The 27,009-nt window shown below is 46.6% G+C and overlaps 2 protein-coding genes across 4 annotated transcripts in view; one reads left to right on the top strand and one right to left on the bottom strand.

Annotated features, from left to right (window-relative positions):
- Positions 1 to 27,009, top strand: part of LOC140389583 (mediator of RNA polymerase II transcription subunit 12-like protein) — a 731,598-nt gene that overhangs the window by 244,212 nt on the left and 460,377 nt on the right. The window lies entirely within an intron of this gene.
- Positions 3,930 to 11,617, bottom strand: LOC140389581 (P2Y purinoceptor 14-like). Its single transcript, XM_072473832.1, has 2 exons — positions 11,541 to 11,617; positions 3,930 to 7,814 (listed from the first exon to the last, which is right to left on the bottom strand). Exon 2 carries the CDS (start codon positions 7,807 to 7,809, stop codon positions 6,721 to 6,723), a length of 1,089 nt encoding a protein of 362 aa, XP_072329933.1. The 5' UTR covers positions 7,810 to 7,814; positions 11,541 to 11,617; the 3' UTR covers positions 3,930 to 6,720.

Genomic DNA, 27,009 nt, shown 5'->3' with positions numbered 1-27,009 from the left:
CTTCACAATGATTGCGCAAAATGTGAGAGCATTTCAGTTTTTGTTTCACACACGGAATTGCTGACATGTTTTCTGGGAAGTTGATGGTTGTGCTTTCTTTGTGTAGGATTGTTTTTATAAAATAAGAGCTCCTTCCTGTTTTAATTTGAAGACCATCCATTTATTTTAAATGGCCACAGGGCAAGTTCAGGGCTAGTGTGGAAGCTCAAAATGTAACCCCGTTCAGGCCTCTTGCAGGTAGGCATCCCCACCACCCCAAAATAGTTTTCCCAATCATTGCTGTATTTGTCTCTTCCTCTTACCCAATTTTCCAATCACTCAAATGAAAGTATTCACCTAAAATGATCTCTCTCATTCTCCAGAGATTTACCAAATGCTTCATTGAAATTATTGAACCCTTTCGGACAGGAGGTGGATTTAATGCAAACAGCCCTTATTTCTCCTCCCACCATCTGTCCGTAAACAGGCAGGTGTTTTTGATTTTGATTTCTCCCTTTATTAATAGTGACATATTTCCCAATCTCTCCGTTTTGGTGTGGTCCAATTTCTGCTATTTACCCCACATCAAACTCGACATAGGGTGAATTCAGAGGGTTCGTTGATTTGCACATGCTCAAAACGCAGGAGGGTGAGTCATTTTGCCACCTCTTGTGTATTCCCACAATAAAGGAGGGACTGAGAAAGAAAGGTATTAAGGGCATAGATCACATAGTAAAGAATTATTATTTCACAAGAGTCGAGAGTGTGGCAGGTGGAACTGATGCTGGATAATTTATTTCTCCAGTAGAGACAACGTCCGTGATGAGATAGGCACACAGAGATTAATATGTCTTGCAGGCGATGGTGTAGAAGTTCAGATGTTGCAGTAAAAACGGCGTGATGAGGGACAGGCTTTCAAAGCTGGTGAGAAGCATTGGTAGCATTGTGGATAGCACAATTGCTTCACAGCTCCAGGGTGCCAGGTTCGATTCCGGCTTGGGTCACTGTCTGTGCGGAGTCTGCACATCCTCCCCGTGTGTGCGTGGGTTTCCTCTGGGTGCTCCGGTTTCCTCCCACAGTCCAAAGATGTGCAGGTTAGGTGGATTGACCATGATAAATTGCCCTTAGTGTCCAAAATTGCCCTTAGTTTAGGGTGGGGTTACTGGGTTATGGGGATAGGGTGGAGGTGTTGATCTTGGGTAGGGTGCTCTTTCCAAGAGCCGGTGCAGACTCGATGGGCCGAATGGCCTCCTTCTGCGCTGTAAATTCTATATATAAAAAAAAAAGAAGCTGCTTTACTGAGCTGCTGCTTGATAGATGGAAGCCGGCAGAATGATGTGCAGCACGACGAGACAGTATAACATCTGGAGGAGAGGTTTGGCATACTCATGTAACATGACTCCCAACTCTCCACTTTGGTTTTCGTAGGTGCCAAAGTGCATGAATCACCAAAGGTACAGCAAGTAACAAGGAAAGCGAATGGAATATTATAATTTATTGCAACAAGAGAAATCGAATGTAAAAGTATGGATGCTATGCTGCCGTTGTAAAGCCATTGGTGGGATCACATCTGGAGTACTATGTACAGCATTGGCCTCCTTATTTAAGGAAGAATGTAATTGCATTGGCAGCAGTTCAGGGAAAGTTTCGTGGACTAATACCTCGAACGGGCAGGTAGTCTTATGAAGAAACTCTGGACAGACTAGGTTTGTATCCACTGGAGTTTATAACCTTGAAGAGACGACTTGAAACATGCAAGATCCTGAGGGGATCTGGAACGGATGTGTTTCCTGTTCTGGGAGAATCTAGAACAAGGGGGTCACTGTTTTCAAATAAGGGGTCTGCCAATTATGGCAGGGATGGTGAGAAATCTTTTCTCTCAGTGGGTCGAGAGTGTCTTTGTAATTCTTTTCCACAAAAGGCGGTGGAGGCAGGGTCTTTGAATAATGTTGAGGCAGAGGTAGTTTGATTCTTGACTATCAAAGGCGAAATGTGTTATCAGGTCGGGGGTAGGCAGGAATGTGGAGTTGATATTAAAATCTGATCTACCACGATCTCATTGAAGGGCGGAGCAAGCTCGAAGGGCCGAGTGGCCTACTGCTCCGAATTGATACGTTTGTATGTAAGTTGAATGTGATTCAAGCTGCACAAGTAGACACAATGAAGCTTGAATTTTCCTTATCAGAACGCTTCTGTGGATTTGTATCAAAACGAACATGATTGAATGTAGTGTTCCAAAATTCCATGTCTTGTTTTGTTTTTACTGCAAATTGTGCAATATAAAGATTTCTGTGTGTAGGCATTTACTTGTTATTTATTTTTTGTTGGATTGAAATTGCAGTTGATGGCCATCTACAAGGTGCCTTGTTACTTTTCAGGTTTATTTCTTTATTCTTTAATGGAATGTGGGCATCACTGGCAAAGCCAACATTTGTTGTCTTTGAACTGAGTGGCTTGCCACACCATTTCAGAGGGCAGGTGTCATTGGATCTGCCTAGTACCAGCAGTAAAACTAATTTAACTGGACATGGTAGGATGTGATATGCCCAGCAACAGCAGTTGCTCGCATTCAAAAGGCAGGTTGAGGCACGACTTTCCCAGTAACGAGATTAGCAGGCATCTAGATAGAATCAGGTGTAAATCACCTATTTGTAGAAACAGCTAACTTGGGCACCTGTGAGATCAGGGGAGGTATACACATGCTAATTTCTAGAGTCGAGGAATTTGAGAGAGGCAGACAGCCAAATATACAGAATGCAGAATCAAAGGGGAGAAATGGTATAATTGCCAGCACCCTCAGACGTCGAGAGGCCAGTTTAACAGTCAAGAGGCCAGTTTACGTCTAACAGCTTGGGAGGCCAGTCCCCAGCAAACAGCTTTGTAAAGGCAGTTTATATGTCTTCTCTGCACCAGGAAAAGACCTTTCCCAGACTTGATTATCAGCCCTGTAGTGTGTGGTAACTGTATGCTGGATTTGAGTTATAGATTTATTTAATTTTGTTGTTGTTTTGGGAAAGGGAATGTCTTCAGGGTTCATAGATATATTTTGCAACAAAGGGCGTATTCTACATAAATTATATGTTCGGTGATTTATATATTTAATTGCCGTTGAGTAGTGTTGCCCTGTTGGTGTGTATTTGTTTTTTCTTTAATTTAATCAATAGTCTTTAATAACTGTTACATGATGACTGGGGTAGTTAATCTCACAGGGGCTTCACGTGGCCACTCACACCATTCCAAAAACAAAACTATACACCTCCACAAACTGGTGTTTCAAGTTGGGACACGCTCGCAAATACCATCAGCGTGGTTCATGACACAGGTAAGAATTAACCACATTGCTGTGGGTCTGGAGTCGCATGGATGCCAGGGTGAGAGATTTCCTTCCCTACAAGACATTGTCACCATTACTGAGGCTAGCCTTTCAATTCCAGATTATGCGAATTTGGCTCCACCATGGTTGGATTTGAACTGATGCCCCCAGAACATTAGTCTGGACCTCTGGATTACTTGTCCAGTGATGGTACCATTGCACTTCCAGAGTCCACCAGCAGGATAAAAGAGTGGGACATGGTTAGCTGGCGCACGGATGGTTACTTGGATACTATTCTTCTACAATCCAAGCAAATCAATTATTATTTGCCACGGTTGGTGACAGTGGCAAAATTGCAAGAGCGTTCGGAGTGTTTGATCAATAGTTTGTCTACCTTTTGGTGCAAAGCGAATAGTTATTTTATCTAAACACAATGTGCTAAATCTTTACACGTCCAGCAGAGTTATGTGCATTTGACCGATCACTTTTTAAAAAACGGAACTTGTTATGATCACAGCAGATACTGCTGAGCAAACCAGACCTAAGAGTGAGGTCTTTCTCACTGAGCATAACTTTTTTTTGTGAAAAAAAGGGATAAGAGTTCCTGACCCGAAAAGCATAGAACTCTAGTAACACATTTAGAATTTTGAAAATTTAAAGCTTTATTAAAAAGAAAAAATTTTGAGCACACAAGCTTAAAGTTACATGGTTAAAGCAGCTTTCCACAACAACCTGCAACAAAATACATCTTGGTTAAAAATATGTAAATAAACTAGCTTCTTGGCACCTCCTTATAGATGTTTTACCTTAAAATTCAGTAATGTTGCACAAGTCATTGAACTGTTGTCACTTTAAGAAAGGTATTCCCCACAACTTCTCCAATGGTACAATGCCGACGTGAAATTACAAATGAAGGTTCAGAAATAGAAGAATAGAATAGAACATTACAGCGCAGTACAGGCCCTTCGGCCCTCGATGTTGTGCCGACCTGTGAAACCACTCTAAAGCCCATCTACACTATTCCCTTATTGTCCATATGTCTATCCAATGACCATTTGAATGTCCTTAGTGTTGGCGAGTCCACTACTGTTGCAGGCAGGGCATTCCATGCCCTTACTACTCTCTGAGTAAAGAACCTACCTCTGACATCTGTCTTATATCTATCTCCCCCCAATTTAAATGTATGTCCCCTCGTGCGAGACATCGCCATCCGAGGAAAAAGGCTCTCACTGTCCACCCTATCCAATCCTCTGATCATCTTGTATGGCTCAATTAAGTCACCTCTTAACCTTCTTCTCTCTAACGAAAACAGCCTCATGTCCCACAGCCTTTCCTCATAAGATCTTCCCTCCATACCAGGCAACATTCTGGTAAATTTCCTCTGCACCCTTTCCAATGCTTCCATATCCTTCCTATAATGCGGTGACCAGAATTGCACGCAATACTCCAAATGCGGCCGCACCAGAGTGTTGTATAGCTGCAACATGACCTCATGGCTCCTAAACTCAATCCCTCTACCAATAAAAGCTAACACACCGTACGCCTTCTTAACAACCCTCTCAACCTGGGTGGCAACTTTCAGGGATCTATGTACATGGACACCGAGATCTCTCTGCTCATCCACACTGCCAAGAATCTTAACATTAGCCCAGTACTCAGTCTTCCTGTTATTCCTTCCAAAATGAATCACCTCACATTTTTCTGCATTAAACTCCATTTGCCACCTCTCAGCCCAGCGCTGCAGCTTATCTATGTCCCTCTGTAACTTGTAACATCCTTCCGCACTGTCCACAACTCCACCGACTTTAGTGTCATCTGCAAATTTACTCACCCATCCTTCTACGCCCTCCTCCAGGTCATTTATAAAAATAACAAACAGCAGTGGCCCCAAAACAGATCCTTGTGGTACACCACTAGTAACTGGACTCCAGTCTGAACATTTCCCATCAACCACCACCCTTTGTCTTCTTCCAGCTAGCCAATCTCTGATCCAAACTGCTAAATCACCCTGAATCCCATGCCTCCGTATTTTCTGCAGTAGCCTACCATGGGGAACCTTATCAAACGCTTTACTGACATCCATATACACCACATCAACTGCTTTACCCTCATCCACCTGTTTGGTCACCTTCTCAAAGAACTCTGTAAGGTTTGTAAACAAACTGCTTTTTGAAAACTGGCTTAATTCTGGGCGGCTGATTTGAATGCAAAATTTTAACAGCAGCTCACAAATAGCTGAGCTGGTCTTCAGCGTTTCTCGCTCCGACACACCACTCCTTAAATAGTTTCTTCCTCTTTCATCAGGATCAGTTCCCAAATAAAATCTGTCATGTTTCTATTATGCCTCTTCCTTAGGGCCAGTGAAATGTGTTATATCTTCCCCTGTTTACTCACAGAACCTTGAAGCTGCAAATGTTCCTCATCACTTCTGAATTCCTTTTGAAATGTAACAGCTGAAAGACCAAGTTTCCTGCTTATCCCACAATGCAACTTTTAGATCCAATTTATCGACTTACAACTCACCATACCCACTCATTACAAATCTATCAACTTAACACTTAACCGGGCGGCACGTGACGCAGTGGGTAGCACTGGGACTACGGCGCTGAGGGCCTGGATTCGAATGCCGGTCCTGGGTCACTGTCCGTGTGGACATTCTCCCAGTGTCTGCGTGGGCTTCACCCCTGCAACCCAAAAATGTGCTGGTTAGGTGGGTTGGCCAGGTTAAATTGCCCCTTAATTGGAAAAAAATGATTGGGTACTCTAAATTAAAGAAGAAAAAAAACATAACACTTAACCTTTCATCTCTTAGTCCTCACATACCACCTGTCTGTAGTAACCATCCCTCTGTTTAATTAACCCTGGACACATACACAGCTTTCTTTACTAACACAGAATACCAACATAATCCCACAACATTTTTAAAAAAAGTCTCTCATCACAATTGCTGCAAGTTAGAGAGGTGTCTCAGTCATATAATGTGAGCTGTAATCATCAACTATATCTGTATAACATCTTGGCCAAATGTGGAGAACAGGTCAGAATGCAAAAGGTCCATGCGAACCTCGGTGAATGCTGTGATTGCTAGTCATTCTGGTGCTTCAGCTTCTGGGGTGTGGTTCAAATTGGGGTCTTCCTTGACTAACATTTATTGGTCAACTGACATCACCAATAGCTGACTAACTTAATTAATCTCACTGCCATTTTGTGGGGCCTCGCTGTGTATACTTTTTTCACTATTTTTGACAAGATGACAAAAATGTGCCGAAATTCAAAAGCATTTCATTTTCTCCAAGGTATTTTTGCAATAGTTATCTTGTGAATTCGATGCCTTCATTCTTCCCATCTTGTAATCATTTAAAAAATATTTCTTCAGGAATTTTCCACTTCGTTATTAGTAATTGGAATAATCGCGAGCAATAGCCGGTTCAAGGTGATTTTGCAGGATTGATGTCACATTGTTCCCCACTGTTCAGTTGACTGGTGGATGTTTCATTGAGTACAGATCGTGAAGGGTTAGTGTGTAAGGACAGATCGTTACCTGAATCATTGTCCTTTGAGTTTTTGTCCAGGCCTAACTTGGACCGAAATGCTTTGCACAACAGAAAGTAGATCACTGGATCTAAACAGGCGTTTAGTGTTGACAGCACAGCAGCCGATTCCTTAACGTGGAAGAGTGTCTTTTTCCAAAAACATCCAGTAATGACATTTACCTGGCTTAAAATGTAAGGAAGCCTTGCGATGTGGTAGGGAACAAAACAGACCACGAAGACAGCGAGGAGGATTAGAATGTTGTTCTTTGCCTTGGCTTGCTTTTTGAGTGAGCTTGGAGATGGGGATTTGTCGAGACGTTTTGCAGTTTGAAAGTAAAAGAAGCAAAGCCCTATCAGCACACAGAGAAAGAGAAATGTGCCCCCAGCATGGAGGATTATATGCCAGTGAACCCCCGAACCACTTCTAAATCCTAAGCATGTTTCTTTTGTACTATTCTGGGGCGGCTTTCTCCCTGTCAGGACAATGTATGAAAATCCAAGGCTGAGGAGAACACACCAGGTGCCAATGGAGACGATTCTCGCTGTCTTCAGCGTTAGAAATGAATGTATTTTAAACGGTTTGACTATTTTCAGGTATCTGTTTGCTGCAATGTAGCCCAGGAAGAGAATGCTTGAATACATGTTCAAGTAGAAGATGCACGTTGTATAGTTGCAGTAGATGTTTCTCAGTATTGTGGAGCCCACTTTCTTCTCTGCGCCAATTCTTACCGGCAGCGAGAGGACCAGCAATAAATCGGCTGCTACCAAGTTCTTTAAATAGATGATGATGCTGTTTTTGTTGGGAACATGACAGAAATACACCCAGAAAGCCAGGCTGTTGAGAATGATGCCAACTGCAAATATTAATGAATAGGCAATAATCGTGAAAATTGCCAAGCCATCAGAAGAAAACTGGCAAGTGGCGTTGCTGGAGGAGTTTGTGCTTGTAGCGATCCCGGTGCGTTCTGTCGACTCAGCCATCATCACCTCTGAAAGTTAAAGCAAGTTTGGAATTTAAATTAGAACACATTATTTTTCTAGAGACGTTTGCCACAACGATTTGCTTAAAGAGACAATTTTTGAAAAGCAAAGGTGCTGGGTCGGGTATTCAGTAATTTAATTGAATAATTATTGTTTGATAGGTGTTTGTCAATATATTTTAAATGCATCCCTGGCATCGGGGAGCACGGTGGTGCAGTGGTTAGCACTGCTGCCTTCCAGTGCTGAGGACCCAGGTTCGACCCTGGCCCCAAGTCACTGTCGATGTGGAGTCTGCACATAGAAACATAGAAGATAGGAGCAGGAGGAGGCCTTTTGGCCCTTCGAGCCTGCTCCGCCATTCGTCACGATCATGGCTGATCATCCAACTCAATAGCCTGATCCTGCTTTCTCCCCATAGCCTTTGATCCCATTCGCCCCAAGTGCTATATCCAGCCGCCTCTTGAATGTATTCAATGTCTTAGCCTCAACTACCTCCTGTGGTAGTGAATTCCACAGGCTCATCACTCTTTGGGTAAAGAAATGCTTCCTTATCTCTGCCCTAAATGGTCTACCCTGAATCCTCAGCCTGTGACCCCTGGTTCTGGACACCCATCATCAGGGACTTCCTCCCTGCATCCACCCTATCTAACCCTGATAGAATGTTATAAGTCTCTGTGAGATCGCCCGTCACTTGCCAGCGTGATTGTCACCCCCACAACCGAAAGATGTGCAGGGCAGGCGGATTGGCCACGGTGAATTGCCCCTTAATTGGAAAAATTTAAAAATAGAGAAATGCATCCCCAGCAGATCATGACAACGGACCTGATGTGCTCTGTGAGAAAGCAAATGACTTTCCATTTGGAAAGGTATTTAGTACTGTCCATGTTTAGTTAGAAACCCTCAATGTAACAAATTATACAACTTTGTGACAAAGTATAAACTTCGGTATGTGTTTGTTCTACTTGAAAGAAGGAACTTGCATTTCTGGAGCACCTATCATAAATTCACATTATCCCAAAGTGCTTTGCAGCGAATGAAGCAATTTTGAAGTGTGGTCACTTGTAACGTGGGAAACGTGAGAGCAAGAGCTCGGCAAATAGTAGTGTTTTGAACATCTTCGTGAGAATGTTTTGGATCTCGTCTTTTAGATTCTGGGAAATGAATCATAGTTAATTACTATTTATTACTTACTAGTTTGAATCATAAAATGTCAAATAATGCATGAGGGACTCTCCATGGATTTGGATTCTCAACTGATGGCTTGGGTTTGCAGAGATGGCGGCGCAGTGGTGTGTCGCTGGACAATAACGAGAGTCCGGGCAAGATCTGAGGACACGGGTTCAAATCCCACATCAGCAGATGGTGAAAGACAAAGTCAACAAATGTAAATGTTGCCACAGTCTCCGAGGACCATAGGCTGCTCTCCACTTTCGGAGCTCACTGGCGCTGATGTAACCTGAGGGTCACCACACCTCAGGCAAGGGGCGAGCTTGAGGAGGCGAGGCCCCCGTGAATAACTTCAATCTGCAATTAAAAGTGTAATGATGACCATTGTCGAAAAAACACTCGTGTCCTTGAGAAGGGAATCTGCCATCCTTACCCGGTCTGACCTACATGTGACTCCAGTTTCACAGCAATGTGGTTTATTCTTAATCACCCTCTGAAATGGACAGCTTTGGGTAATAAATGCTGGCCCGCCCAGCTAGGCCCACATCCTGTGACTGAAGTCAAAAGAACTAATTTCATAGAATTTACAGTGCAGAAGGAGGCCATTCGGCCCATCGAGTCTGCTCCGGCTCTTGGAAAGAGCACCCTACCCAAGGTCAACACCTCCACCCTATCCCCATAACCCAGTGACCCCACCCAACACTAAGGGCAATTTTGGACATTAAGGGCAATTTATCATGGCCAATCCACCTAACCTGCACATCTTTGGATTGTCTATTCCCCTATTCATGGTCTTTTCATTAAAGAACATTTTTCAAAAGTTGGAAATTATAAACAATGCTATAAATGTCAATAAGTTGTCAACTTTGGCCATTACCTCGTCTTCCCCCAGTTAATTTAATTTATAATGGAACCTATTTATCTCCTAGATCTAACAATGGATTCACGCCAAAGTGCTGTTGCATTTTAAGGCTCTGATGAAAGAGGAGTGTTTTTTTCAGTGCACTCTGTTCCTCCCTGTTATCAGCTGTTGTAATTGTCCACGATGAAGAACATTGTTTTGCAGTGATGTGACACTTTGAGGTATTCACAGAGGAGCACTTGCAGGATCTGTGTGACACAGCCAGACAGACATATCCACACTGAGGAAGGGAGTTACACAACTGATTCTTCTAATTCTCTGTGAGTGTAATTCTCCATATCTGGTCACTGGTTCTTGTACTGAACGCTAGATTTATAATTGAAAAGTCAAGAGAGAAAGATGGAAAGATGCAAGGATTTGATGGTAGCTTTAGAATGAAATTCACTTTGAAACCAGGGGCGAGATTCTCCGACCTCCCGCCGGGTCGGAGAATCGCCGGGGGCTGGCGTGAATCCCGCCCCCGCCGGTTGCCGAATTCTCCGGCACCGGATATTCGGCGGGGCGGGAATCGCGCCGCGCCGGTTGACGGGGCACCCCCCCCCCCCCCCGCTGCTAGGATGCCTGTCCCGCCGGCGTGGATTAAACCATCTCTCTTACCGGCGGGACAAGGTGGCGCGGGCAGGCTCCGGGGTCCTGGGGGGGCGCGGGGCGATCTGGCCCCGGGGGGTGCCCCCACGGTGGCCTGGCCTGCGATCGGGGCCCACTGATCCGCGGGCGGGCCTGTGCCGTGCGGGCACTCTTTTCCTTCCGCCTTCGCCACGGTCTCCACCATGGCGGAGGCGGAAGAGACTCCCTCCACTGCGCATGCGCGGGGTGCCGTGAGCGGCCGCTAACGCTCCCGCGCATGCGCCGCCCGGCAATGTAATTTCCACGCCAGCTGGCGGGGCACTTTCGCCAACTGGTGGGGCGGAAATCAGTCCGGCGCGGGTCTAGCTCCTCAACGTTGGGGCTCGGCCCCTCAAGATGCGGAGGATTCCGCACCTTTGGGGCAGCACGATGCCCGACTGATTTGCGCCGTTTTTGGCGCCGGTCGGCGGACATCGCGCCGATACCGGAGAATCTTGCCCCATGTCTTAACGATGTTTAATTCTTAAAATTTATTTTCCAAAGTCTACTCAATGTCAGACTTTGCATTTTTCTGGTGACTTTCACTTCTGTCATTTTGCACCAAGACTACAAAAGCATCAAATACTTTAGCTTCTGGAGTGGGACTTGTGCCCAAAGAGACCTTGCGAGAGCACGACCACGAAATCAAGGTGGACACCTTGTTGCTGTAGAATTAACTAACTATAGACTTCTTCACTTCCCAACCTGTGTAAGAGAGTTACTCTACACTGAGACTTCCCTCACAGGGTTTAAACAGTAACAAACCTAATTGCCTGGATGGCAACAAAACCGAGCACCGTGATCACTGACATGGTGAAAATGATTGTTTAAGCGCACGTCATCGAGTTCATTATCTGATTAGATTTAGTTAAACATATCTGATTTAATTTTCTCAAACTATCTTCAAATGTAAAGAAACACTTGGATGTTCTCGGGGAAGCCGGGATCAAGTCCTGCAGGAATTTCCGATCTCAACATGACACTGATGGTCACTGTAGATGTAATCTAATCCCACAAAGACAAAAGAAAAATCACCAACCTGACTGGACGTTTTTGATGTGGTGTCACTCTGTGTCTATCGGATCAAGAGTTTCTTGCTGTGATACTGGACTGAACATGTGCGTGCAAAATAGCCGTTTTATCCTCAGTGCATTGATGAATTTGTGGAGTTCAGCATATCCTGTCACCAGAATTAGGAAGTCAACGTTCTGCCAAACGTTCAGCTCAGAGCAACATTGTGACCTGAAGTAATAGTGAAAGAAAATAGGGCATTTAACTTTCGGAGCTAACTATGCATTTTATGGTGTGTGTGTACATACCTTTGTGCGTGCACGTGTGCATGAATGTATATGCATATTTGCTTGGATATATGTGTGTGTATATGCACTCTTTCCAGCACGGTAACATTGTAGGGGCAGCACGGTAGCATTGTGGATAGCACAATTGCTTCCAGGGTCCCAGGTTCAATTCTGGCTTGGGTCACTGTCTGTGCGGAGTCTGCACATCCTCCCCGTGTGTGCGTGGGTTTCCTCCGGGTGCTCCGGTTTCCTCCCACAGTCCAAAGACGTGCAGGTTAGGTGGATTGGCCATGATAAATTGCCCTTAGTGTCCATAATTGCCCTTAGTGTTGGTTGAGTGGGGTTACTGGGTTATGGGGATAGGGTGGTGTGGGCTTGAGTAGGGTGCTCTTTCTAAGAGCCGGTGCAGGCTCGATGGGCCGAATGGCCTCTTTCTGCACTGTAAATTCTATGATAATTCTCTGCAAACAACTTTGTTCAACCTGAACTAGAGTTTTACCCTTTCCTTCACAAAACCACTAAATTAAACCCACTTAAATCTATACCTTATTTTATAGCTCATTTGAACTAGTTCTGTTTTCCTGACGCTTCTACAACATGAATAACCACCCTTTTGTTCTAAATGCTGCTCCATAATCTGATTCAAAGATACCTAGAGATTTGACTGCATTTGATTTATTTCTTTCCATCTGGTCCAATTGGTCACTTCACAATGTTTGAGCAAATGTTAGAGCATTTCAGTTCTCGTTTCACATTCAAAATTGTTGACGTTGTTTAGGAAGTAGGTGGTTGTGCGATCTTTATGCAGGATGTTTTCGAAAATAAGATGGCCTTCCTGTTTTTATTTGAAGACTATCCATTTATTTTAAATGGCGGCAGGGCTCCAGGATGAATGGACTGGGGAGCGGACACCTGTTGGTAAATCTGTGGCAGAATAGCGGGACACATTCAAGAAGGAAGTAGGGAGAGTACAGGGACAACATGTTCCAATCAAGAAAAAGAGCTGGACCAACAAATCCAGTGAATCCTGGATATCGAGGGAGATTAAGCATTGTATAAGGAGAAAAAGGGAGGCTTACATCAGATACCGAGAGCTCAAAACAGCAGAAGCCCGACAGAGGGAACGTCAAAAGGACATTTCGGAGACCAAAAAGGGGACATGAAAGGATACTGGCAGGTAAAATAAAGGAGAGTCCTAAGTTATTTCACAAGTACATGGAGGGTATAAGGATAACTAGGGAGAGAGTGGGGCCATTAATGACCACTGTGGTAATTTGTGGTGTGGAGCCGGAGGAGGTATTCACAGAAGAATGTTTTCAGGATGTGTGTGACACAGCCAGACAGACATGTCCAAACTGAGGAAGGGAGTTCCACAACTGGTTCTTCTAATTCTGTGTGAGCGTAATTCTCCACATCTGGGGCAAAATTCTCCGGTATCGGCGCGATGTCCGCCGACCGGCGCCCAAAACGGCGCAAATCAGTCGGGCATCGCGCCGCCCCAAAGGTGCGGAATCCTCCGCATGTTGGGGGGCTGCGCCCCAATCTTAAGGGGCTAGGCCCGCGCCGGACTAATTTCCGCCCCGCCAGCTGGCAGAAAAGGCCTTTGGTGCCCCGCCAGCTGGCGCGGAAATGACATCTCCGGGCGGCGCATGCGCGGGAGCGTTAGCGGCCGCTCACGGCAGCCCCGCGCATGCGCTGTGGAGGGAGTCTCTTCCGCCTCCGCCATGGTGGAGACCGTGGCGAAGGCGGAAGGAAAAGAGTGCCCCCATTGCACAGGCCCGCCCGCGGATCGGTGGGCCCCGATCGCGGGCCAGGCGGGGGGTCGGAGAATCTCGCCCCTGGTCCCTGGGTTTTGTACTGAATGCTAGAATTATAATTGAAAAGTTACAATAATTAAGGGAATTTGGACCACCGTGGAAATTGAATGGATAAGTCTTTCTCTTTAATTTTCGTAAGTTCAGTAATCAAGCTGAATGGTTGATCAGATAGCTGAGTGACTCAGTGACAGCTAAGTGTCAATCACTTGAAGCCTGATTCGGGCCTCAATAGGTGTTGATTAGGTGAGACACAGCCAGAGGGCGGTGTGTGTATCAGGAATATGGAGCACAGTGGAAATTTGGTGCATAGGGGAATGTGGTGCTTTTTGCTTTTTTTTCTGAGCTTTCTGACTTTTTAAATATTCAGAAAGTGCTCTTGCCCTGCTGCCGCTATAGAGGCTACAAGGGAGAGAGCTGATTGGTAAGGTTGGGTGAGAACTGACTATTTATTTTGCTTATAGTTTATAAGGACTATATTCTCGCAGTCATTAGCACTGTTGCTTCACAGCGCCAGGTTTGATTCCCGGCTTGGGTCACTGTGCGGAGTCTGCATGTTCTCCCCGTGTGTGCGTGGGTTTCCTCCGGGTGCTCCAGTTTCCTCCTCCAAGCCCCGAAAGATGTGTTTGTTAGGTGAATTGGACATTCTGACCTCAGAGGGCTGTGTACCCGAACAGGCGCCAGAGTGTGGCGACTTGGGGCTTTTCACAGTAACTTCATTGCAGTGTTAATGTAAGCCTACTTGTGACGCTAATAAATATTATTATTATGTGAAGGCCACATGCGCTTCGACCTGACATACGAACCCCTCCGAATCGGGCGGTGTGCTTACTGCTCTGGACAGGGCATCCGCGATGATGAGGTCCTTTCCCGGGGTGTAGACCAGTTGGAAGTCGTACTTCTGGAGCTTGAGCAGAATGCGCTGGAGGCGAGGGGTCATCTCATTCAGGCCCTTTTGTGTGATGCTGACCAGGGGGCGATGGTCGGTTTCCATGGTGAACTGAGGGAGACCATACACGTAGTCGTGGAACTTATCTATGCTGGTTAACAAACCCAGGCACTCCTTCTCGATCTGCGCATAGCGCTGTTCTGTGGGGGTCATGGCCCGCGAGGCATAGGCGACAGGGTCCCATGATGCAGTGTCGTCCCGTTGCAGGAGTACCGCCCCAATGCCGGACTGGCTGGTATCAGTCGAGATCTTTGTTTCTCTAGAGGTGTCGAAGAACGCCAATACCGGTGCTGTGGTGAGCTTAATCTTGAGCTCCTCCGATTCCTTCTGGTGTGCGGGCAGCCACTGGAACTCCGTGGTCTTCTTCACTAGGTGGTGAAGAGCCGTTGTGTGGGAGACAAGGTTGGGAATGAACTTCCCCAGGAAGTTGACCATCCCGAGAAAGCGTAGCACTGCCTTCTTGTCTGCCGGCTGCGGCATGGCTGTAATGGCGCTCACTTTGTCTGCATCCGGACGCACTCCTGACCGGGATATGTGGTCCCCCAGAAACTTTAGCTCAGTTTGGCCAAAAGATCACTTGGCTCGGTTGAGGCGCAGGCCATGTTCCCGTATCCGTGCAAAGACACGCTGGAGATGACTGATGTGCTCCTGTGGTGTGGTGGACCAGATGATGACGTCGTCAACATAGACGCGCAACCCTTCGATGCCCTCCATCATCTGTTCCATGATTCTATGAAATACCTCGGATGCTGAGATGATGCCAAATGGCATTCTGTTGTAGCAGTACCTGCCAAAGGGAGTGTTGAAGGTGCACAGCTTCCTGCTGGACTGATCCATTTGAATCTGCCAAAAACACTTTGAGGCATCAAGCTTTGTAAAAATTTTAGCCCGGGCCATTTCGCTCATGTGATCTCTTCCCGTTTGGGGTATGGGGTAGTGTTCCCTCATGATGTTGGTGTTCAGGTCTTTCGGGTCGATGCAGATCCTGAGTTCGCCAGAGGGCGTTTTAACGCATACCATGGAGCTGACCCATGGCGTGGGCTCCGTGACCGGGAAAGCACTCCTTGGTCCTGGAGATCCTGCAGCTGCTGCTTGAGGCGGTCTTTGAGTGGTGCTGGGACTCTACGAGGTGCGTGAATGACCGGGGTGGCGTGCGGTTTGAGCCGTATTCTGTAAGTGTAGGGCAGTGTGCCCATTCCCTCGAAAACCTCCTGGTTGTGGGCGAGGAGCGAGTGGAGCTGTGCCCTAAATTCTGCATCCGGGAAGTCAGACGTGCCTTCTGCAGACAGAGTGTGTACCTGCTGAACGAGGTGGAGAAGCTTGCACGCCTGTGCGCCTATCAGGGAGTCCTTCGATGATATCTCAAAGGACAGTGTGACTGTGTATGCATTGTGTGTGACCTCGAGCTGGCAGGATCCCATGGCTGGGATAACATTTCCGCTGTAATCGACATTCTGACAGCGGGAGGGCCAAATCGGTGGTCTAACCTTCAAGGCGTAGAAGGCTGACCATGCTATAAGGTTGGCGGAGGCACCAGTGTCTAAACGGAATGTGATTGGTGATCGGTTGACCGTTAGGGTGGCAACCATTCATCACCCGGATTAACGCTGTTCATTGGCATCGGCTGGTGGGTCCTGCTTGGGGACATCCGATTCCTGTCAATGACTGCGACGCGGAAGGCTTCCCGATCGTCGGTAGCACTGGTCTGTACATCGTCAGGGTATGACTCGGTGTATGGAGGCTGAATGGTCCGCACATCCCTGCGAGGCTGGCGGAATTGGGGAGCATTGGCAGGTTGAGCTGCTCGACAGCAGGCAGCATAGTGGCCCATCTTGTCACAGCGGAGGCATTGTCGATTCTTTGCTGGACGTTGCCGCTTTAAATGTGCGGATCCACAGTTGCCGTTGTGACGTCATGGCGTTCGTTGCGCCATCACGCATGCACAGTTCGGTCCTACGTACAGCACGCCCGCGCGTCGCGTCCCTCTGCGTCGACGTCTCTTTTGGCGCGTACAAGCGCGGGAGGCCGCGGAAAGCGCGCAAAGTGGCCGCCCTCGTCCGGGCCGCGGGCCGGGAGGAATTCAATCGACTGGACCCGCTCGGCCTCGTAGGACCCCTGCCGTGCCGATTCGGCCGCGTAGGACCCCTGCCGTGCCGATTCGGCCGCCTGGAATTGGGAGTACCGGCTGGTTACGTTTTCATGGAGGGCGCAGGCTTCGATGGCGGTGGCTAAGGTGAGGCTCTTAATTTTGAGGAGCTGCTGGCGTAGGGTGCCCGAGGTGACACCAAAATCTATCTGGTCCCGAATCATGGAATCGGAGGTGGCCTCATAACCGCAGGACTGCATGAGGATACGGAGGTGTGTCAGGAAAGATTGAAAAGGCTCATCCTTACCCTGCAGGCGCTGCTGGAAGAGGTACCTCTCGAAGCTCTTGTTCATCTCGACGCTGAAGTGCTGCTCGAGCTTAAGAAGGACCGTCTTGTACTTCGTCTTGTCCTCGTCTTCCGCGAACACCAGAGAGTTGTAGATGTGGATGGCGTGTTGCCCTGCCATGGAGAGGAGGAGGGTGATTTTTCTGGTGTCAGAAGCATTCTCCCTGTCTGTGGCTTCTAGGAAGAGCTGGAAGCGCTGTTTAAACAGCTTCCAGTTGACGCCGAGGTTTCCAGTGATTTGGAGCGGCTGCGGCGGGCTGATAGTGTCCTTGGCGCAGGATGGCGGATTCCTGAAGATGTGCAAGTAGGTCTCACAGTTGTTGGGTTCCAATCCTGGTACTATGTCGTGTTGGGTGTTCCGCTATACAGACGAACCAACACGGTTGCAGATGGTACAACTCTGTTTAATTATTATCAATACCATCATCTGTAAACTTATGACTGTGGTTCGTTCATAACCCTCTAACCTGTGGACCCAGCCCTTACACTATCTTAGAGAGGCACTCAGCACATGGTGTATGTCTGAGTGGCTTGCTGTGAGCTCTGTGCCCTGAGCTGTCTCCTGCTGGAATGAGTGGGAACTGTGGTGTTCCCCGTTTTATAGTGCGAGTGCCCTTGCTTGTGATTGGCTGTGATGTTGCATGTGTGTGGATTGGTCCGTTGATCTGTCCATCAGTGTGTATGTATGTTTGCACCATGATGTTTATCTGAATATCATGACAGTAACGAGGACCAGGAAAGAAGGGTCGTAGAGTAATCAATATTGGCTGATATTATTTATCTTTAGAAAGTTTTAATTTGTGGAGGTGAGTCATGGCAGGATAACTAACTCAAAGCAGCGGATTTTCCTTTATTTTACCTGCAGGGCCCTGGGGACAGCATGTGTGCCGGAAGTGTCTCCAGCTGCAGCTCGTGAAAGCCAGGATTTCAGAGCTGGAGCCACTCCAATGTGAAGCATCCACGAGGTGGAGAGGATTGTGGCTACCACATATGGAGAGGTGGTCACACCGCAGGTCAAGAGTGTGCAGGCACGAAGGAAATGGGTCACCACCAGGCAGAGCAAGAGGACTAGGCAGGCAGTGCAGGAATCTCCTGTGGCCATTCCCCTGCAAACAATTATACCACTTTCAATACTGTTGGGGAGAATGGTCTCTCGGGGGCAGCAACAGCAGCCAAATTAATTGCACCACGGTTGGATCTGTTGCACAGGGCAGGAGTAAAAGGTATGGGATGGAATAGTTGTTGGGGATTCAATTGTAAAGGGAACAAAGAGGCATTTTTGTAGCCACAAGCAAGATTTTATGTATCCTCACTGGTGCCAGAGTCAAGGATATCTAGGAGCAGTTACAGGAAATTCTGGAGAGTGTGAATGAACAGCCAGTGGTCGTGATACACTTCGGTACAAATGACATAGTTAAAAATGGAATGAAGTCCTAAAAGCAGAATATAGAGAGTTAGGAAGCAAGTTGAAAAGTAGGACCTCAGAGGTAGTGATCCCAGGATTACTACTAGTGCCACGTGCTGGTCAGAGTAGAAAGAGCTGGATATATCGGATGAATGCGTGGCGGAAGAGATGGTGTCGGGGTGGAGGTCAGATTCCTGGGACATTGGGACCTGTTCTGCGGGAGGTGGGACCAGTACAAACTGGATGGGTTACCTCTGGGCAGGGCTGGGGCTGATGTCCTTGGGTGAGTATTTGCTAGACTGGCTGGGGAGGTTTTAAACTAAGAAGGCAGGGGGTGAGTAATGGGAATCAAGGACTAGAACAAAAGACAGAAAGTGGAGTAAGATAGGTGAAATGCAGAGAAATCGAAGGTTGGAATCAAAAAGGGTCACAGTACAAAATAATGTGAAACGGGCCAAGGCTTTGTGTCTTAACGCGCGGAGCATTTGCAGTAAAGTGGATGAATTAATCACGTAAATAGATGTAAACGGATATCCTATATCGCGGAATTATGGAGACATGGCTGCAGAGTGACCAGGGATGGGAATCAAGCCTCCAAGGGTATTATTAGGAACGACAGATAAAAAGGAAAAAGGTAGTGGAGTTGCATTGCTGGTGAAAAAGCAAATTAACACAATAGTGAGGAGAGATATTCTCTCCGACGATGTGGGATCTGTTTGTGCTGTGAAACACAAGGGGCAAAAAATGTTAGTGGGGGTTGTATATGGATCCCCAAACTGTCGTGTTGAAGTTGGGAATGGCATTAAGCAGGAAATTAGAGACACATGTGATAAAGGAACATTTGTAACTATTGATGATTCCAATCTGCATATAGGCTGGGCAAATCAAAGTTGACACAATACCATAGAGGAGGAATTCCTGGCGTGTATACAGGGTGGCTTTCTGGACCAATGCATTGAGGGACCAACTAGAGAACAGGTCATCATAGACTCAGGTATTACATAATGAGAAACGAATAATTGGCAATCTAGCTGTGCCAGCCCCTATGGAGATGAGCGACCATAATATGATAGACTAGTGCCCTGAATCTAAAAGGGAACTACGATGATTTGAGGCACGAATTGGCTATGCTGGATTGGTAAACGTTACTTAAAAGGATGATGGTGGATAAGCAATGGCAAACATTCAAAGCGTGTGGGTGAACTGCAACAATTTTTACTTTCTGTCTGGCGCAAAGGTTTAACGGGTAAGATGACAAAACCATGGCTTACAAGGGAAATTAGTGATAGTATTAGCTCCAAATTGTATTAGCATACAAATTGGTCAAGAAAAGCAACACACCTGAGGATTGGGAGCAGTTTAGAATTCAGCAAAGGAGGACCAAGGGATTGATTAAGAAGGAAATAATAGAGTACAAGAGGAAGCTTGAGGGGAACATGAAAACTGACTGTAAATGTTTCTTTAGGTATGTGAAGAGAAAAAGATTGGTGAGACTAATGTAGGTCCATTGCAGTCAGAAACAAGGGAAGTTATAATAGGGAACAAAGAAATGGCTGACCACTAAATAAATACTTTTGTTCCGTCTTCACAAAAGAGGACACAAATAACACACCAGAAACACAAGGTTCAGTGAGAGGGAGGAACTGAAGGAAATCAGGGTTTGTAGAAATGGCTTTGGGGAAATGGATCGGATTGAAGGCCGATAAATCCCCAGGGCCTAATAATCAAAATCCAAGAGTACTTAAGGAAGTGGCTCTAGAAATAGTGGATGCATTGGTGGTCATCTTCCAAGACTCTGTAACATTTCCTACAGATTGTAGGGTGCTAGTGACACTCCACTACTTATAAAGGAAGGCAAAGAGAAAACTGGGAATTATAGAGCAGTCAGCCTGAGGTCGGTAGTGGGGAAATTTCTAGGGCCAGTTATCCCAAGATTTAATAGCAAGGCACTTGAAAAACAGTGGCAGGATCAGACAAAGTCAGCATCGACTTACGAAAGGGAAATCATGCTTGACAAATCTACTGCAATTGGCAATGGTGTGGGTGTCCAGAACCAGGGGCGGGATTCTCCGATCTGGCCCCTTGAGGTGCCCCACGGTGGCCTGGCCAGCGATCGAGGCCCACCGATCAGCGGGCGGGCCTGTGCTGTGGGGGCACTCTATTCTTCCGCGTCGGCTGCTGTGGTCCTCGGCGATGGCCGACGCGGAGATGAACCCACCCTGCGCATGCGCTGGGATGATGCCAGCACATGCTCCCGCGCGTGCGCCAACTCGCGCCGGCCGGTGGAGGCCCTTTGGCGCCGGTTGGCGTGGCGCATAGCCCCTTCCCCGCTGGCCGGCGCAGCGCAAACCACTCCGGTGCCGGCCTAGCCGCTGAAGGTGCGGAGGATTCGCACCTTCGGGGCGGCCCGACTCCGGAGTGGTTCACGCCACTCCTTCGCGCCGGAGTTGCCCGCCCCGCCGATTCCTGCAGAATCCCGCCCCTGGCATCATAGTCTAATGATATTGCATGAATCTTTTAGGACTGAGATGAGGAAATAATTCTTCAGCCAGACAGTGGTGAGTCTGTGGAATTCGCTACCACAGGAAACAGTTGAGGCCAAAACACTGAGTGGGTTAAACCGATGAAAAATTCCCCAGGCCCCAAAGTTTCTGTATTTCTATGTTGGGTAAGTCCTGGTCCCTGTAGCAGTTATTTAATGAAATTAGCTTTAAAACTATGACATAAATTTTCTTTTTCTTTTCCAAAACCTACTTTCGTTTCAACAAAATTCAGAGTTTGCATTTTTCTGGTGACGTTCAGTCCCGCCTTGCACCAACATTATAAAAGCATCCGAGATTATCTACTTCTCTTTCTGGTGTGGGACCTGTGTCCCATACAGACCTTCCGTCTCTAATGCGAGAGCACCACCACTAAACTAAGGTGGACTAAACTAACTATAGACTACTCCACTTCGGAGAGAAGATTGCTTTAATCGAAAGACCTGATACGATTCCACACCCGTTTAAGAGAGTTACTCTACAGTGAGACTTTCCTCACAGGGTTTTAAACAGTAACAGACCTAAATGCCTGGATGGTAACAAAACCGAGCACCGTGATCACTGACGTGGTTAAAATGATTGTTTAAGTGCCCCTCTTCGAATTCATTGCTCGTAAGGGTTTAGTTGAAAATATCTGACTTAATTTTCTCAAACTATCATTAAATGCAAAGTAAAACCTGGTTGTGAGAAATCTTTCAGCAGCAGAAGCAGCAAACAGGCCCTGAAGGAATACCAGTCTCAACATGAATTGATGGTCACTGTATATATAATCCCACAATGACAAAAGAAAAATCACCTACCTGACTGGAAGTTTTTGATGTGGTGTCACTCTGTGTCTGTCGGATGAAGAGGTTCTTGCTGCGATACTGGGCTGAGCTTGTGTGGCCTTTTTATCCTCATGGTATTGATGAATTTGTGGAGTTCAGTTTAGAGCAACATTCGTGACAGAACATTCATTTTTTTTAATAATCCAGCGACCCTGCACATTACTTTGGGTTGTGGGGGTGAGACCCACACAGATCTGGGGAGAATGTGCAAACTCCACACGGACAGTGACCCGGGGCCAGGATTGAACCCGGGTCCTCAGCGCCGTAGGCAGCGAACAGCGACAGAACATAGGGCATATGACTTAAGGAGCTAACTATGCATTAGAGAGGGTATAGTGATCAGGAAAGATTGAAGAAGTGGGAGCACCTTGCACTGCAAAAGGGAAGACTGACGAATGACCTGATAGCTCAGAGTCTTTATCATTCCAAAAGCATTTAATCATAATCTTTACTGTCACACTTAGGCTTACATTAACACTGCAATTAAGTTACTGTGAAAAGCCCGTAGATGCCACATTCCGGCGCCTATTCGAGTACACGAAGGGAGAATTCAGAATGTCCAGATTACCAGGACTTGTGGGAGGAAACCCGAGCACACGGAGGAAACCCACGCAGACACGTGGAGAACGCTCAGACTCCGCATAGACAGTGACCCAGGCTGGGAATCGGACCTGGGACGCTGGCGCTATGAAGCAACAGTGCTAACCACTGTGCTACCATGCCACCCATGATTTTGAAAGATTAAAAGTGGATAAAGCTGAATTTTGTGCACAACCTAAAGCGTTCCGAAAGTTGGGATGAGGTTGAACAGTGTGATTTGAAGGTAACAAAACCCTCACATTTGGCAGTAGGTCCATACGTTATCAGGTCAACTGGAACAGAGTAGAACTGGACTGAATTAATGGAGTCAAGTTTTTAAAAAACAAAAAATGGCAACGTTTCAGTTCTGACTGAAACAGTCAGATTTTCTGACCAGACTTTCTGCCGCACTGTGAAAAAGAAATTGGGGAGTGTGGTTTGCCCCGTCACTCTGGCAGGGCGGGGCCTGATAGAGATCAGGGTACCACTTTAAAAAAAATATTTTTATTCTCCTTTTTCACATTTTCTCTTGCATTTACACCCATCAACAATAAACAATAATCAGCAAGGTATGTCAATACTGTACACACCCCTGTCAGCATCAACGGGGCCAAGGTGGAGATGGTTAGTAGTTTCCAATTCCTAGGGTCCAAAAATCTGTCCTGGTCCACCCACGTCGACACCTACCACCAAGAAAGCACAACAGCGCCTATACTTCCTCAGGAAACTAAGGAAATTTGGCATGTCCACATTAACCCTTACCAACTTTTACAGATGCACCATAGAAAGCATCCTATCGGGCTGCATCACAGCCTGGTATGGCAACTGCTCGGCCCAGGACCGCAAGGAACTTCAGAGAGTCGTGAACACCGCCCAGTCCATCACACGAACCTGCCTCCCATCCACTGACTCCATCTACACCTCCTGCTGCCTGGGGAAAGCGGGCAGCATAATCAAAGATCCCTCACACCCGGCTTACTCACTCTTCCAACTTCTGCCATCGGGCAGGAGATACAGAAGTCTGAGAACACGTGCGAACAGACTCAAAAACAGCTTCTTCCCCACTGTCACCAGACTCTTAAATGACCCTCTTATGGACTGACCTCATTAACACTATACCCTGTATGCTCGTCCGATGCCGGTGCTTATGTAGTTACATTGTATATGTTGTGTTGCCTTATTATGTATTTTCTTTTATTCCATTTTCTTCCCATGTACTTAATGATCTGTTGAGCTGCTCGCAGAAAAATACTTTTCACTGTACCTCGGTCCATGTGACAATAAACAAATCCAATCCAATCCCCATAACAATAACAACGATCCCATCCGCCCACCAACCCCCAAACATCAACCCGCATGTTTACATAAACAAATGACAAAAAGGAATCGGGGATTACCCATAGTCACCCTTAATCTACACAGCCCCCCTCCCCTCCCACCCCTCCCCCCCCAACTATTGTTCAATGTTATCCAGTTCTTGAAAGTGCATAATAAATAGTGCCCATGACTTGTAGAACCCCTCCGAGCTTCCCCTCAGTTTGAACTTAACCTTCTCAAGGGTCAAGTATTCCAACAGGTCCCCCCCGCCACGCCAGGGCACTGGGTGGAGAGGCTGCTCTCCATCCCAGCAGGATCCGCGGGTGCCACTTTTTAAAGAGCCACCGACCAGTGATTAAAAAGTAATCACCTACCCCCTCCTCCCCCAATGGCCAGGGAGGACCCACCCAGCAGTTTTGGGTCAACCCACCCCCATAGTCGAGTCGTCTGGCACAGAAAAGGCCCTTCGGCTCACCGAGTCGGCACCAACAATAATTACACTCGCGCGCTAATCCCACTTACCAGCGCTTGTCCCCTATCCTTGCTTGTGGTGGTGTTTCATGAGCTCATCCAAGTGTTTTTTAAGAGCTGTGAGGTTTCCAGCCTCCACTGTCTTCTCTGGCAGTGCATTCCAGATTTTCACCACCCTCTTGAGTGAAATTTGTTTCTCACTCCCCTTGGAATCTCCTGCCCCCAAGCCTTATCTGCTCTAAAGAAAACAATCCAAGCCTACCCAGTCTCTCCTTATAGATCAGATGCTCCATTTCATTCTGGTGAATCAACTCGGGACCACCTCCAGTACAATCACCTCCTTCCTATAGTGTGGTGACCCGAACTGCACACAGTACTCCAGCTGGGGCCTAACCAATGTTCTGTACAGTCCCAGCATAACCCCCTTGCTCAGATTCTGTGCCACATTAATAAAGGCAAGTGTCCCATATGCCTTCTTAGCTACCCTATTCACCTATCTGCTACCTTAAGGGATCTGTGATCAAGTCCCCCAAGATCCATCAGTTCCGGTGACCTTCCTGATGACCTGCCATTCATTACATGCTCCCTTGCCATGTTTCTTCTTCCAAAGTGCATCATCACCTCACACTTATCAGGGTTAAATATCATCTACCACTGCTCTGCCCACGTGACCAACCCGTCCTTATCTTCTTGTAACCTACAACCACCCGACCAATGATAATAATCTTTATTAGTGTCATAGGTAGGCTTACATTGCACTGAGGTTACTGTGAACATCTCCTAGTCGCCACGCTCCGGCGCTTGTTCGAGTACACTGAGGGAGAATTCAGAGTGTCCAATTCACCTAACAAGCACTTCTTTCGGGACTTATGGGAGGAAACTGGAGCACCCGGAGGAAACCCACGCAGACACGGGGAGAACGTACAGACTCCGCACAGACAGTGACCCAAGCCAGAATTGGACCGGGGACCTTGGCGCTGTGAAGCAACAGTGCTAACCACTGTGCTACCCTACCACCCCTGGTGTCATCTGCAAACATATGCTTCAAACTTCTCAATCTGTCTCCCATGTAGGACCTTGTCAATGACTTTGCTAAAATCCATATAAACTACATCAACTATGCTCCCTTCATCCACACACTCACTCAATCAAAAAATTCTTTCAAATTTGACAAAGCCATGCTGACTGTTCCCAATCAACCCCATGCCATTCCAAGTGGAGATTAATTCTCTCCTTCAGAATTTTCTCTAATAGTTTCTGTACCACTGACGTGAGATTCACTGGTCTGTCATTCCCTGGTTTATCTCTACTAGCCTTCTAAAAAGTGGAACAACATTAGCTGTTCCCAGTCGTCTGGCACTTCTCCCGTGGCGAGAGAGGAATTAAAAACCTGCATCAGAGTCCCTGCAAATTCCTTCCTCCCCTCCCACAGCAGCCTGGGATGCAATTCATCCGGGCCTGGGGATTTGTCCATTAAAGCTTCCGAAACCTTCTCATTTTGTAAATCAAACTGCTTAAGGTCTTCACAGTCCCATTTCCTGAATGTTGTTTCTTCTTCTGAGTGAAGACCGATGAGAAGAATACATTTAGCACCTTAGCAATGTCCTGCGGCTTCACACACCGATTTCCCCCTTGGTCTCTAATGGGCCCTACTCTTTACCTGGTTAACCTCTTCCCCTTAATGTATTTATATAATATCTTAGGGTTCTCTGTAATTTTATTTGCACGTACTTTTTCATGCCCCCTTTTTGCTCTTCTAGCTTTCTTAAGTTCCTTCTTGCACATTCGATATTCCTCTTGGGCCGCAGTTTAATTTTTACCTTTGGACTTGCCAAAAACTTTTCTCTTCCTCATCCTGTCTGGGAATGTCCTAGACATTCCTTGAACTTAATGCTCCTGCATTTCCCATGTTGGATCTATACTGTCCCCATTTCCTTTTGAATGTCCTCCACTGCTCCGTTGTAGATTTTCCCGCAAGAAGCTATCCTCTGTCAACTTTGGACTGATTCTGCCTTCTTCTTGGAAAATCTGCCCCACCCCAATCCAAAACATCTTTTGCAGGTCATCTTTTTCCTTGTCCATAACAAAACTTGAACCGTACTGTGTTGTGGTCACTATCACTATAATGCTCTCCCACTGCCACATTGAACACTTGTCTGGCTTCGTTCCCCAGAACTAGATCCAGCATTGCTCCATCTCTTTTTGGGCCATCTACGTATTGATTAAAAAAAAAAACCCTGAATAAATTTCAAGAAATCCACCCCCTCTAGACCCTTTACACTATGACTATCCCAATTTATGTTGGGGAAGTTGAAATCCCCTGGTATAATTACCGGATTATTATTCTTACATACCTCAGTAGATTGTCTACGTATCTGCTCCACTAGTTCCCACTGATTCTTTGGGGGTCTCGATGATGTGCTTTCCTACATCACTCTGTGAGCGTCACTGCACACCATTCTATTAACCCTGTATGTGCCAGACCCTTATGTTATGATTCCAGTTGATGTTATAACTTTGCGAGATGATCCCTGATGCTCAAAACCCGGAACGTTTACTTTTTATTAAAAGACATGGAGGAACAGAGTCGCAGGACTGTCAATTATTTTTCAACAGCAAGAAAAAAATCTATTAAGCATGAAATGTTTGATTATAATGCAATACTCCTTCACTCCCCTATCTTCACAAATGTACACATAATTCAAGGTTAATATCCTCCCACTCTGAAATCAAATGGCTGATGCCACTAAATCAATTATCCATGGAATTCTCCTCAATTCCCACAAAATGATTGTCACCTGAGTGTTTCCAAAGTTCACTCTTAAAAAGCCATGTTTTAAAATCTTCTTTCAAACAACGCTTTCCCTCAGCTGTCT

The sequence above is a fragment of the Scyliorhinus torazame genome, chromosome 14 (assembly GCF_047496885.1).
Source record: "Scyliorhinus torazame isolate Kashiwa2021f chromosome 14, sScyTor2.1, whole genome shotgun sequence".
In the NCBI taxonomy this organism is placed as follows: domain Eukaryota; kingdom Metazoa; phylum Chordata; class Chondrichthyes; order Carcharhiniformes; family Scyliorhinidae; genus Scyliorhinus; species Scyliorhinus torazame.
This window is presented reverse-complemented; position numbering and strand designations above follow the sequence as displayed.

What these genes read in the sequence shown, in the direction of transcription:
- LOC140389581 (XM_072473832.1), bottom strand. Translation starts at nt 7,809, where the DNA reads ATGATGGCTGAGTCGACAGAACGCACCGGGATCGCTACAAGCACAAAC.